The 13,985-nt window shown below is 36.4% G+C and overlaps 1 protein-coding gene across 1 annotated transcript in view; it reads left to right on the top strand.

Moving 5' to 3' along the window:
- The window catches only part of CEP57 (centrosomal protein 57), a 47,932-nt gene that overhangs the window by 9,806 nt on the left and 24,141 nt on the right, over positions 1-13,985 (top strand). The window contains exon 2 of the mRNA XM_082627331.1: positions 5,064-5,220. Coding sequence (XP_082483457.1) covers positions 5,064-5,220 — 157 coding nt within the window. The remainder of the gene's footprint in view (positions 1-5,063; positions 5,221-13,985) is intronic.

The raw sequence follows: 13,985 nt of genomic DNA, 5'->3' as shown, positions 1-13,985 counted from the left end.
TCTGCTATGTTAACTCTTTCTACACAGCCTCCCTATGACATTTGTGCTATTATTTGGTACAAAAGAAACCAAAAGCTTTTGTCTTCTAAGAGATTATAGTAACTTAGAAGACAAAAGCTTTTCAGTTTTATAAGCATTATGCAGTTTTCCTGTTTTGTAAAATATTTATATAATTAATTCGTTCAACAGGTTTATTAAACATATTTATTGAGTGTCTTTTTGGAACTTAAACCCTTAATGGGGTGACTATATTTTTCCAACATGCAATTTTTCTATCCCAACTGGGTCTCCTACAATTCAGTTCTGACACTGCCTGGAGATAGTGCAAACACCACAGGTTAAGACACTAGGTCCCACAAGACTGCCCCCATTTCAGTTGACACCTGAAAGTCCCAGATGTCCCCAAGGAACCTGTACTTCTGCACAGCCAACTGTAGATTAAGGAGTTCTGACTCTTCCCCCTGTCACGTTCAGTACTTTGCTACAGTGACTCACAGAACTCAGGAAAACACTACACTTACAATTAAAACCTTTTTTAAACTTTTTCTTATAAAGAATACAACTCCAGAACCACCAAATGGAAGAAACACACAGGGTAAGATGTAAAGGGACTTCCATGACCAATCTGGACACTCCTGGGACCTCATTGAACAAAGAGTTTTTTAGGCAGGTTTCATTATGTGGGTAGGATTGACTAAATCATTATTCTAACCCTCTAATCGCCTGGTAGGTTTTTCTGGCTATCTGCCCTCATCCTAAAGCTATCCACGGCCCCCACTATTACCATAACAAAGACATTCCTATCACTTAAAAATTTTGAGAGTTTTTAAATCTCTTTCAGGGACAAAAACTAAATGTATTTTTGATTTTTCTACAGGGCATAGAGATGATAAATATATCAGGTAGAAATAGTGTTTCTTAAAAGGGTAAGGAGATAGAGTGACAAAAGGTGCTACTTTAGATAGCTTAGTCAGGGAAAACCTCACTGACAAACTTTTGAGTAGATAACTGAGTAGTGGGAGGAAGGGAGCTTTCCAGGCAGAGTAAATGTAGCAGATGAAAACAGTGTACTGTGCATTTTAGAAATCCAAAAGTTGGTCAGTATGGCTGGAAAATATGGGGGTGGGGTGGGATGGGATAGGTGGTGAGACTGGTAAGGGATGAGGTCAGGGTTAGCCTGGGGTCAGTTAATGTGGGGTCTTGGTAAGAATTTTGGATTTTATTCTGGGATGGAAAGCCATTGGAAGGTTCTGATTAGGGGCATTACTTGAATTATTTTCTTAAAGAATCATAATGCCTACTATTTGGAGAACAGACTAGGGGGACCTCGACAAAAGTGGTTAGGAGGCTATTATGGTAGTCCAGACAAAAAGATCACAGTGGTGTCAAGCAGGGAATTAGTAGTGGAATTGATGAGAAGTTGAAGACTTTCTGTATATATGGTAAAGACAGAGAGACCCAGCCAGATATACTGAAAGATTGGATGTGAGATGTGTATGAGAAATGACTCGTGCAAGGGTTTCGGCCTGAGCAGCTGGGTAGGTGGTGGTGCCAATTATTGTGGTATGCTTTGAGGAGTTGGTTTGGGAAATAGACTCAAGAATTTGGTTATAAACATGTTAAGTTTGGGGTCCTCATATTGACATCCAAGTGGAGACAGCGAGTAAGAAGGTTGATTTGAATATAGAGTTTCAAGAGGGAGAGCTATATATAACATATTTAAACTTGAAAGTTATCAGCAGATAGAGGCTTTTTGAAAGCCCTGAGAGATGATGAGATCGTCAAAGGTATCCATGTAGATGAAGACAAGAGGAGGAAGGACTAAGCTTTAGGGAACCTCCAGCATTTAGAAAGAGGAAGGAGAAAGAGCCCAGGAGATTCTGAGGGAGACGCCTGGGTGTTAGAAGGAAAATCCGATTGTGGTGTTCCATCCACTGAAGGAAGTATTGGGATGAAGTGATCTGCTGTATCACATGCTTCTGGGAGGTCACTGAGTTCAGCACTGTAAAAAGTCACTGGTGAACTTAAAGAGCTGTTTCTCTGAATTGGTGAGGATTGAAGTCTGGAGGGGATTAAAAGGGAAGGTGATTAAGAAGTAGCAGCAGTTTCAAACAAGTATTTTGAGGGACTTTGTTATAAAAGCTGAGAAATGAGACAGGAGCTGGAGAGGAGTCCTAAAGTTCAGAAGTCTGTCTTTCCTTCCTTCCTCCCCTCCCTCCACTTTCTCTGTTCCCTGCTGTCTCTTCCTTCCCTTCCTTTCCTCCTTCCTTTCTCTCCTTTCTCCCTTCCTCCCTCCCTCTTTCTCTCCCTTTCTTTCCTTCCCTCCCTTCCTTTCCTTCCAAATGGCAGTGTGCAAGTTCTAGTAGGGAGGGAGAAATAGATGGCATCTGGAGGGATACCATGTCCTTTAGAAAGGACAACCAAGACTTTGAGCAGGTAAGGGGTTATACAAAGCTCATTCCCTGTGTTATGTGTGTGAGAACAGATGCAAGTAGGTTTGTGGGTTCTCTTTTGAAGCTAGTTAATTTTTCAGTTAATCACATAGAATGTGATTGCCCTGATTCTACTGGAGGTCAGGTTGGTGTGACAACTCACTGTTTTCTTATTATCTTTAGTTGTTTACCTAGTACTTTATCATCTTAACCATTTTTAAATGTACAGTTCAGTAGTATTAAACATATTCACATTGCTGTGAAACAGATCTCCAGAACTTTTTTATCTTGCAAAACAGAAACTGTATCTATTAAACAACTCCCCTTTGCATCCTCTCCCCAGCCCCTGGTAACCACCATATTTCTACTTTGTTTCTATGAATTTAACTACTTTACCTCATGTAAGTGGAATCATAAAATATTTGTCTTTTTGTGGCAGGCTTATTTCACTAAGCATAATATCCTCAAAGTTCATCCATTATGTAGCACGTGATGGGATTTCCCTCCTTTTTAAGGCTGAATAATATTGTATGTAGTTACCACATTTTATCTTCTACAATTTTTAATAGACACTATGTGTACGTAATTGAGTTATCAGTTTCTTATTTCTTGGTTTAATTTTATTTCAAAATAGTTCTTGTAAATAATTTTTATAAAGCCATTTTTTTTCCTTCCTTTTGCTTTGGGTTGATTTATGTATTCTTCCTATTCTTTGCTTCAGACTTCTGGCAGCAAATGAGGACATTGATCCAAAACATTCATAGTTAACAATGACTTTCATTGCTTAAACCCTGACATTCAAAATGAGGTGACTGACTTAGAAAATGGAATATATTTAGAATTACTATTCAAAAAAAAGTCTCATTATAACTTGCATTTTTATATTAAGACTTTTCTTAATTTGTCAACTGACCCAAACAGTACTTTGATGATGTATATGTAACAAATTTTGTTGAAAGACAAATATTGAACTGTTCATTTTACAAGAGCTAGCAGGCAATGAATTTAGCAAAGATGGTTTGTTCTTATTTCTTGATTGGGTGTTTTGTTTTTGTTTTCTTTTGGGTTTTGGTAAATTATGCATAATCCTTTTGTTAATATCTGTGCAATGTTTGGTAATACTAATACAATTCATTTCGAAAATCATAGGTGAATTTGCTCATGGCTTATGTTCATAGATATGTTAAATGCTCCCTAACCATTGTTCTTTTAATGGTAGTTGTTAAATGATAGGATTCTAGTAGGTTGTATGGAGACATGAGGTACTCTGTGAAGAACAGTATTTAAAGTTAAGCTATGTGATTGATTATGCATGGTGTTTTGCAAGAGCTTTGGCAGTATTATATATTTTAAGAATTGAAAAACACCCTATTTTCTAGCCACCTCCAAAACTTGATGTCATTTTGCCCAAAAGTTGAAAAAATGCCAACTATTAGTCCTTGTTGCATGTGAACACACGTTTCACAGTAGAGTAGCATGGATTTAAGTACTGCTTTTGAGACTTACCGCCTACCATTTCCAAGCTCTTTGCCCTCTCTTTTAGTTTTCACAGCCATAGTGTATGTTTTGTATTTGCTTTCTTAAATCAACTGGAAAATTGCATGGTTTTTAACATGGAAATATGGCCTTCAGTTTTTGATAAGATTTAGATACAATATGGTTTTTGATGGCCTTTTATTCCAGGAGGCGGTTTACTGTATTGTAAATATTCATTGTTCCTTTTTACTTTTCTGGACACAGGTTATTCTGGTACTTTATAGTTACAGTTCCCCAAAGGTAAGAGTTGAGAACCTAGTTTACTGTGGCTATTTGAATAAGAAAAATGGATGTCTGAGAGTTTTGAGCAGCTAGCAGTCATATCTTCCACCTGACCTTTTCCCACTCTAGGTCTTTCTACCAAAAGGAAGTCACCTACAAAAAGCAAAACAGTTAGCATCCCCTGCACTGAAAATTATCATGTGGAATGTAATTCCAAGTTGAACAGTATGACAAATGCAGAATGGTGTATGTGTGGAAATAAAGTTTTATATTTATGTGTTTGATAAGCTTTAATGTTTTCTAATAGCTTCTCCCTTTTCTCCCCCTAACTAAATGTAAAATTTTTGAGACAAGGAATATGCCTTATTTTCTTTCTATATACCCCAGAGTTTTGGACATTTGATAGATACTCAGGAATTGTGTAGTTGATTGGGGAAAGATTAATTTAGTCATTTTCTAGCGGTTTCTGATACTGTAAAAAGGTAATATTAACTTTTCTGAATATATCTTACAGTACATATTTTTAAAATAAACTATATTAATAAATTAAACTAATTAATTTATTTTATAATAAACTAATTAATTAAACTATACTCACAATATTAATTGTGAGTACCATATTTAAGTATCTCTGCAGCATTTGTATTCAAGTTGTGTGAACATTATTTCCTTTTTATAGTATTTGGCATATGGCTACATTTAGACATATGAAATGCTTTAAAAGTTTTATTATTTTCAAGTAATGATTGAATTCTGTTGTGTTTGGTCAATGGGCTTTAGTTTTTGCCTCCATCAGTGGAACATATGTATATATACACATACTATTTGTGGTTTAAAATTTTGAAAGGTAATTTCTGTATTTTTATTTTTCAGAACATCTTAGCAGAACCATCAAAGTCTAATGGAAGTATGGTTCACGATTCCTCATCTCCATATGTAATATATCCACCTGATAAGCCTTTCCTTAATTGTGATCTGCGACATTCCCCAAACAAGCCTACATTTGCCTATCCAGAAAGCAACAGCAGAGGTAATAGAGCCTAACAAAATGGAGGTTTCTTTTGTGTGTTTAATCACTGCTTAAAAACTCTTAATTGTGTCTTCCATTTATTGTAAAATTAGAGGAGGAGAGTATACTTCCCCCTTCCTGTTTTTAACCTCCTCAAAATATAATGCCTTTCTTTTGTTCCTTGATTATTAGACATCATCATCCACCTGATCATCAAGACTATGTTACTTTGAGTCATCTAGGACTGCTCTGTCATTTCCAGCATCACTCAGGAACCAAGACTTGTGTTTTGCTTCTGAAATATCCCCAAAACTTACAGGTTTTCTCAGTCTCTTCATTCTCATTGGTTTGGTTCAGGCTCTCATCATCTATTGCATAGATAATTGTAATACACTTTTAACCAATTTCCCTGCCCTTGGTCTCCCTCTCATCCCCAGTTAACAATATTGCTGCCATTTGCTGTTACTCATCATCTCTCCCACTGTAAAGAAAAGTTTCAGCACCTCTCCATGGCTTAAATAATGAAGTCTTAGATTTTTTATAACTTAGACTCTACCTGCTTTACCAGCTTCATCCCTAGCCACTCTTCCATTCTTCCTTACCCACACATCCTTTGCTTTGGCTGCTTTGAAATATAGTTGTTCCTGAAACTTGCCATCTGTATTAGTTTTCTTGCTTCCTTAACAAATTACTCAAACTTAGTCTTAAATAACCAAAATGTATTATCTGAGAGTTTCTGTAGGACTAGCAGGGTACTCTATTTAGGCTCCTGAAATCACAGTGTTGACTGGATTGTGTTCCTTACTGGAGAGTCTAGGGAAGAACCTGTTGCTAGCTCATTCAGATTCTTGGCCAAATTCAGTTCCTTGTGGTTGTAGAACTGAGGTTCCATTGTCTTGCCGACCTTCAGTCAGCACCAGTCTTTGCTCCTAGAATCTGTCTGCATTCTCGTGCTTTTCTTATGGTCCCCTACAGGAATGGTGGGTCATGAACAAAAAAGGAAGTCAAGTTTCTCTGACTTCTCCCACTCCTTTCTAATTACAGCCAGAGAAAATTGTTAGCTTGTAAGGGTTCATGTATTTTAGTTAGATTGAGCCCAGTCGAATAATCAGATATAATTTCCCTATCTGTAAGGTCCATAGCTTTAATTACATCTCCCAAAATGCTTTTTACCGTATAACTGGTATTCAGGGATTCTAGGATTAGGACATAGGCATCTTTGAGTGTCTGTTTTGCCTACCACACCAGCCATGGTGAAAATTATACTCTTTTCTCTAAAGCCTGGATTGTATATTATTTCTTCATAGAAGTCTTCTTCTCTACCAGCTTCCTCAACACATACCTCTCTCTGCTGTCTTCAGATGTCTCTCCTGAACTCTCTTGGTCCTTTGGTCCTACCTCATAGCCTTTACTTTTTTGTCTGGGGTGAGGGGCAGTAGTTTCTGTGTCTATCCATCCTATACTGAAAGTAGGTATCATTGGATTGATACCAGAAACGCTGTAAAAGTATAATGGATCAAAATGATGGGACATTGCTACGCAGTTCATAACACCGTGTTCTGAAGGAATAAAAGAAGCTTATTTACTGTCTTCCACATTATTTTTTCTCATTTACTTTTTTCTTCCTCTCCTTGTTTCTGCCCTTTCTCTCTCATTTTCCTGAAAGCCACTAATTACTCACAGGCAGAATTTAGCTTTATCGCTAACACACTAGGTTAAACACTTGCTAACCTTTGCTCTGTGAATAAGTCTGCCCCATTTAATTTTTCTTATTCATGGATTCTTTAGTAATTTGCTTTTCTCTGAACTTTAAAAAAAAAGTTTCTTTAGATCGACGTAAAGATCAACGTAAAGATCAAAACTAGATGAAATATCGTGATAAGATTAGTATCTAATTCTTAGACCTTATGTTCCTGCTAGAACTCTTGCATGTTTTTGTGTGTGCTTATTTTTTTAAAAGAAATTATTACTAAAATTTAACTGATTTTTGCTCCACTGTGGGCTTCAGTTATTTGCGTTTTGCTTTTTTAACCTGTGTTGTTTGAAAGTTATACAACTTTTGTTATTTTTCTAAATTGCCAGTCTTTAGCTGCTGTATTCTGATGAGTAGCACTTTATCTATTGTTTTAACCGTTAAACTAATTAGTATTTTCTTTATCATCATCTTTGAGATACAGTATCTTATGAATAAGATGTTTCTAGTTAGTAAATTGAGTATTATACTTAGATATTGTTAGCAACCTAGTATTTTATTATACAACCAGTACACAGTTTACAAACCAGTGTTATTCTGAGATTGATTTTTAAGTTATTTGCAGTGCATTTCCCAATTGAAACAAAAGGGTTCCTAAACTAATTTACAAACAGCTGTTTAACCCATATGTGGCTAAAATATAACACTTCTTTTATCTAGAAAATCATTAGTAAATATAATTGCCACACTACTGATTAAACACAACTTTAAAAAAAATGAAAGGAATGAAATGCAGTAACGTTTCAGACATAGCAAATATATTTCATTTCATCCTCTCAGGAAAACTGTATAAGATAGGTATATTCAAAATTAACTGATGAAGAAACATCTCAAAGATGATTACTTTAACATATGCAGTATCAAAACCATTTGCTCTTCCCACTTTTTCCCTGATTTGTTCAGTGAACCCTCAAATATTTACTGAATGAATGAAGGCTTATTTTGAATAGATACTTGCTATGATAAACTTTTTCTTTTATACTTAGTAAATGTTTCTTTCTCACTAATACTTTAGGGGGAAAAACTTGTTATTTTTTAGTTTAGTTATGGTTTAACATTTTCATTGATAAATTACCATTTCACTTCACTATCTGAAAATCACTTTGAAAATATAATTTGACTAATGCCATGGAAAGAGATAAACTGTGCTTCTTGTAATTCTCATATTAATTTTGAACTTTAATTAGAAAAGAAATGAACAAGAAATTCGAAATTATTACATCAAAAAATGTACTAATGTTTTTAGAGGGTCCTTTAAAAAAATGGTAACATCATTCCAAAGATTTTCAGTATAACCCATAGCTCATGTCACTTGTTCAGTACATTTCAAATGATAGTAACGTGAAGAATGGCTTGGATGTTTGAAGCAAGGTAAGTAGCTACAGGATTGTTCTACTAGGCCAGTGCTGTCCAACCTTTCACATACCGTAGTACATATGGACAATAAAATGGTAATGTATATACAGCACATTGAGATAAACTGGTGGGGTTGGTGGCAGCTAATCTGAGGTCTTTTACTGTCCCAAGCTACTCTTGATCCCCCTAAGAGCTGAGAGAAAAAACATCTTGGCGTATCTATTACAAATTTGTGTTGGAACACTCAGTGTTATTGGGACCAGTGTTATAGTCAAGTTATAGCTATTGTGTTAGGTACTGATAACAATTTACTGCCCGTCTGTTCTTCGAGAGCATTGGTTCTCAATTTTTTTTGGTCCAGGAAACCCATTACATTTGTACATAAGTATTTCAATGAAGAATATTTTTCCAAATTTAAAAAACATACTATAAAGAGTGGCATTGTTTTATTTTACACTGTGTAAATCTCTTATTTCTGGCTTAATAGAAGACAGCTTAACTCTCATATCTACTTTTGCATTTCACTTGTGTTGATAAATTGTTCTGATTGAAGTATGTGGGAAAGAAAATCTGGCCTTACACAGATATGCAGTTGGAAAATGAGTAAATTTTAATAGCCTTTCCAACAATTTGTGGCTATTCTTCTTTGACACTACATCACAACTTGGCAAATACAGTTTCTTAAAATGTAGCTGCAGTGTGGATTATGGAAACATTACTGAGTTTTTCATACTTTGGGACCTCAGGACCACCTACATGGTTGCATATTAACTAGAAGGATTTAAGATTCAGAAGCAGTGGTAATTACACCTGTGGTTTATTACAGTGGAATCTGGAGAAATCCAGATTCAGGCTTCCAAAGTTTTTTCTTGTGATCACATAACTTCTTCCTCCAGCAATAAACTGCATAACTAGGCTCAGAGACAAGGGCTTTTATTTGGAATTGGTCACACAGACACTTTGTGCCAGCTCAGCCAGTCAAGATATTCACCATAAAACATATTGTTTACACAATCTAGGCAGACTTCTGTAGCAGGATTCAGTGCCCTAGTCATACAAAACAGCCTTATCGGTTAGTAACATAGAGAACATTCCCAAAGCCAATTCCCAGAAGTTAGTCAAGGTTCAAGCCTGTAAACCTTTTTTTTTTTTTTTTTTGAGTGCTATTCCACTGAAATTCATTGGTTTGTTTTGAACTTTGAATGGCTCTTTTACCCATGCATGACTTGTTAATTGTATTGACTTATACACACTTGTAAAATTTGGCATTTCTTTATACAATATCAAAAAGATTACATTTGTTAATATCACTTGATCTTAATAGAAGAAAATCTTTATATTGGGAAACTATAAAGCTCACAGAACAGATAACTTTTTTTTTTTTAGAATTTTAACTTTCACTTGAATTGGCAGCAATTACTGTCAGCTCTTTGAAGGCCCATGTCATTTGAGAAATTCAGAACAAGCTCATTAGGAAAATGACTAAATACCTTAAGTCTGAATAGTCGTAGTCTAACAAAAGTTCTTTCAAATAAAAAGGGTGTTCCTTTGAAGGAAATGGTTTTTGTTCAGTTCACAAGTCAAACATTTGTGCATCAAGACCATTGTCCTTTGTTACGTACTTTACAGATGTGTCCTTCCCATTTTGTCACACAGTATTAAGTAGATGTGTACTCAAGGCTTGAGATTTAATGATTTTTACTGCTTCATCGAGGACAACAAACAAGTGGCTTTGTTTTTTCTTACTGGGAGTGTGTGGCTGTGACGAATACAATGCCAAAATTTATTGTTTAGTGCCAGTGCTTTGATTTGTGCTAAAATTAGTAGTTCTACCCAACACTGCTCTTGCATCATCTTTACAAATGTCAACACAGTGAAAAGAGTAAATAAAATCTTAGTAGTGTAATAAAAATAGTGTTGATCTCACAGACCCTGGTGATGAGCCCCACTTCCCCATGGGGCCATGCCCCATGCTTTGAGAACCAACATAGTAAAGACTCTGAGTACATACAGAGTCATGTTTTGTTTATGTAAATATTTTTCACCAGGTGTGGGAAGAATAGATAGTAGCTTCTCTTTCCAGAAACTAGACAATAGCTCCTTGAAAGCAAGGACTGTCTTAATTATTTTTATGTTCTCTTCTTCATCTTGCAGAGTGCCTTACACATCATATATGCTCTATAAATGTTGAACTGAAATTTAGGTCAGAAATTAGTCTAAACTGAAGCAATGCCAGTTGGGATAGAGAACAGGAGACAGATTACGGAGAGATTTATGCATATTTTGGTGGGCGGTGAAGAAGTCCAAGATTTCTATTGTGGAGAATGGTAGTGTGATTAGGACAAATTACAGGAAAGCTAGAACATTTCAAGGAAAGATAATGAATATAATTTTGGCTATATCAAATTTGAGATGCCTATGAGGTAGGTGGAGATGAAATAGTAAGCAAATGAAAATAAAAGTGAAGTGTAAAAGAGAACTCTGCACTAATGAACTCAGTCATGAACAGGGATACGGTAGTAAATGAAGCTATATGTGTGTGGAGGGGTTTCTCTGGAAAGAAAGTAGAGGGGGAAAGGGTTTTGGAAAATAGCACCGTTTAGATAGTAAGCTAAAATTAGTAGGAATAGTCAGAAGGGTAGAGAACTAGGAAGACAGAAAAATACTAGGGAAATTGAAGATGTGTACTAGTGATTTGGGTCCCCCCGTGTCCCCCCCCTTAATCTGCAGCAAATTTGTGCTGATAAATTAGTGATAGTAATATTCCAGATAACAGATAGACCCCACTTTGTTGTTAATGAGATGATACTGAGGTCTGCTAGGCTTAATGTACCCCAAATTCTGAATGAATGACAAGCTGGATTGAGAAGAGAAGAGGAGAAAGTCTTTCATTCTTTTCGTGCTCTAGATGTTACTAGAAAGTTTCCACACTTTGCACATTAAAATCACCTGAGGATCTTCTTGGACTCCTGCCTTTCATTCCAGATATTCTGTGGTGGTTTTTGCTTGTTTGTTTGGGGGTTTTTGTTTTTTTTTGTTTTTGTATGGGGTATGTTCTGGGCATTAGGATTTTTTAAAGCTCACCAAGTAGTACAGAAAACGCAGTGAAGGTGGGGAATCACTGATTGTCTTAGGGAAAGAATGAATTATAAATTACTAAGATGAGGTTTAATTTTATTAGGTAAAGAGTTAGAAAGAGATTGCTGCTATGTCTTCTAATTGATACTTTAAATTAATCATCATGGAGACTTTCCTAGATATGTTTATTGAAATATCTACATACCAACTATGTGCCACACATAGTATTTAGCATTGGCATTTGAGTTATGAATAATAGGTTGTCTCTTCCCTCTACGTAGTTCACATTTCAGAGATGATTAAAGTTTAAGGAAAACTCGGTATCTATCTTTGACGCTAAGTTTTCCAGAGGCAATATGCACTCTCCTACTCAACTATAACCAAAATGTATTTAATTTTGAAATGTATGTTCAGGGATACTGTGGGTAAGGAGGATAAAAGTTTTTAATCTAGTGTTTTCTGTGGAAGGTCTGTTTGTGAAAATAAAACATATGTACAGTATTATTTTAGTATGTCACTTTTTTTTCCCATCGTTCAGTGTTTAAATTTGCTTCTTGTTTAGAAATATATTTCCCACTGTATACCTTCCCAATATATGAAGTTAAAAATCTCTCATTGTTGGGGCTTCCCTGGTGGCGCAGTGGTTGAGGGTCCGCCTGCCAATGCGGGGGACGCGGGTTCGTGCCCCGGTTCGGGAGGATCCCACGTGCCGCGGAGCGGCTGGGCCCGTGACCGCTGGGCCTGCGCGTCCGGAGCCTGTGCTCCGCAACGGGAGAGACCACAATAGTGAGAGGCCCGCGTACCGCAAAAAAAAAAAAAAAAAAAAAACTCTCATTGTTCATTTCTACATAGCATATTTTTCACTCAAGGGAATTTCTAGGTAATGTGGTTATTTGAACATAAATGCAGTGGTGCATGACCTCATAGATGTGAGGGCAGTAGAAGGGAGAAAAAAGCAAGAGCTCACTCACTTTTCTAAGGAAAAACAAAAAACTTAAGATCCATCATTTCATCACCTAGAATGTTTTTTAACTCAATAAAGCAGGCATGTTTGTATGAAAGCTAAATATAAAGCTGAAAAACTATGCCAAATGTAACTCTTAAAGTGAAGATAGAATGTACATGAACTTCCTTTCATACAAAATCTCATTTTTGACATAGAAAATGTATTCAGGGATGTGTGTGCATATGTACTTACGTGTTTATATATTTTTCAATATATATTAGCCATTTGGTAGAATAAAGTCATTTTGTATCTTTATGGTACTGGATTTATTTAATAAAAACTTAGAAAACAAAGAGCAGTTAATAAAAACTTGGCTATAAGTGATAGACATTCCCAGTCTGAACTAGCTTTGGCAAAGAATCTTTTTGGTTTACAAACATGCAAGGGAGGATTGAACAACCAAGAACAGAAAGGCAGATATACGGGTGGACTTCAAGACCATTAGAGGGGCTTTCCTGGTGGCGCAGTGGTTGAGAGTCCGCCTGCCGATGCAGGACACACGGGTTCGTGCCCCGGTCCGGGAAGATCCCACATGCTGCGGAGCGGCTGGGCCCGTGAGCCATGGCCGCTGAGTCTGCGCGTCCGGAGCCTGTGCTCCGCAACGGGAGAGGCCACAACAGTAAAAGGCCCGCGTACCGCAAAAAAAAAAAAAGAAAGAACATGAGAAACCAGGGACTCAAACATGACCAACACTTTCTCCCCATCTATTTTTTAAATTATTCTAGCTAGCTTCATTCTCTCTAGCCACAGAACAGCTTTTCCACATATCAGGAAACATGGCTACTAAAAGCTTGAGTTTTAAGTTGAACTAATTCTGGCTTCAGCTTTTGGGGCCAGAGTCCAAAAATCCCAAGAAGAAAGCCATTGTCTGGGCTTCAGTTGGGTATCCCTGTGAGTCAGTCAGTCAGCTGTGGCCATATTTGTGAGAGGGTACTAAAGGAACACATCAGTTGTATTTATAGCCATGTTGAGGTAAGAGGAAATTACCAGGAAAAGACATGTATAAGCCAGACAAACAGTTCCCGAGATGTATGCTATATACTTCATACAGTAAAATATAATAATAAAGAAAAATCAAGGAAACAAAATTAGAAATCATACAGTGAAAAAAAAGGGTGACATTTATCAGATGTGATGACATTGATTATGTTAAAAAGAAAAAAAAGAAAAACTCACGAGTCAGTATATGCTTTTTAAGCCAAACAAAATGACACAGATTAAAAGTAAAAAGCTGGCAAAGACATGTTAGGAACATAACAAATAAAAAGGATGATGGCAATATTACTGTCAGAATAATTGTCATAGACAAATAGCAGTTTCATATGATAATAAATTACAAATAAAACCCAGCTTTAAATTAAGAAAGGGAAATACCTAGGTGCCAGAAGTAAAATGAATTTAAGGCCAAAAGCCTCAGGGACACAATGAGGAGTCTTGGTATTAGATATAGGCCTTAGGTATTGGGGTACAGTAGGGGAGAAGTTGGGATTTTAAATCTAGGTAGCACCTGGAGACAGAAGCTTTAGGCCCAGGTGAAGTGGCTTCTGGAATAATGCTTCCTTTGCAAATCTAATTAGAGAAAAGGAACTGGAA

The sequence above is a fragment of the Mesoplodon mirus genome (assembly GCF_964341445.2).
Source record: "Mesoplodon mirus genome assembly, chromosome: 7".
Taxonomy (NCBI): Eukaryota; Metazoa; Chordata; class Mammalia; order Artiodactyla; family Ziphiidae; genus Mesoplodon; species Mesoplodon mirus.
The sequence above is the reverse complement of the archived record's forward strand: the minus strand, read 5'-3'. Positions and strand labels throughout refer to the sequence as shown.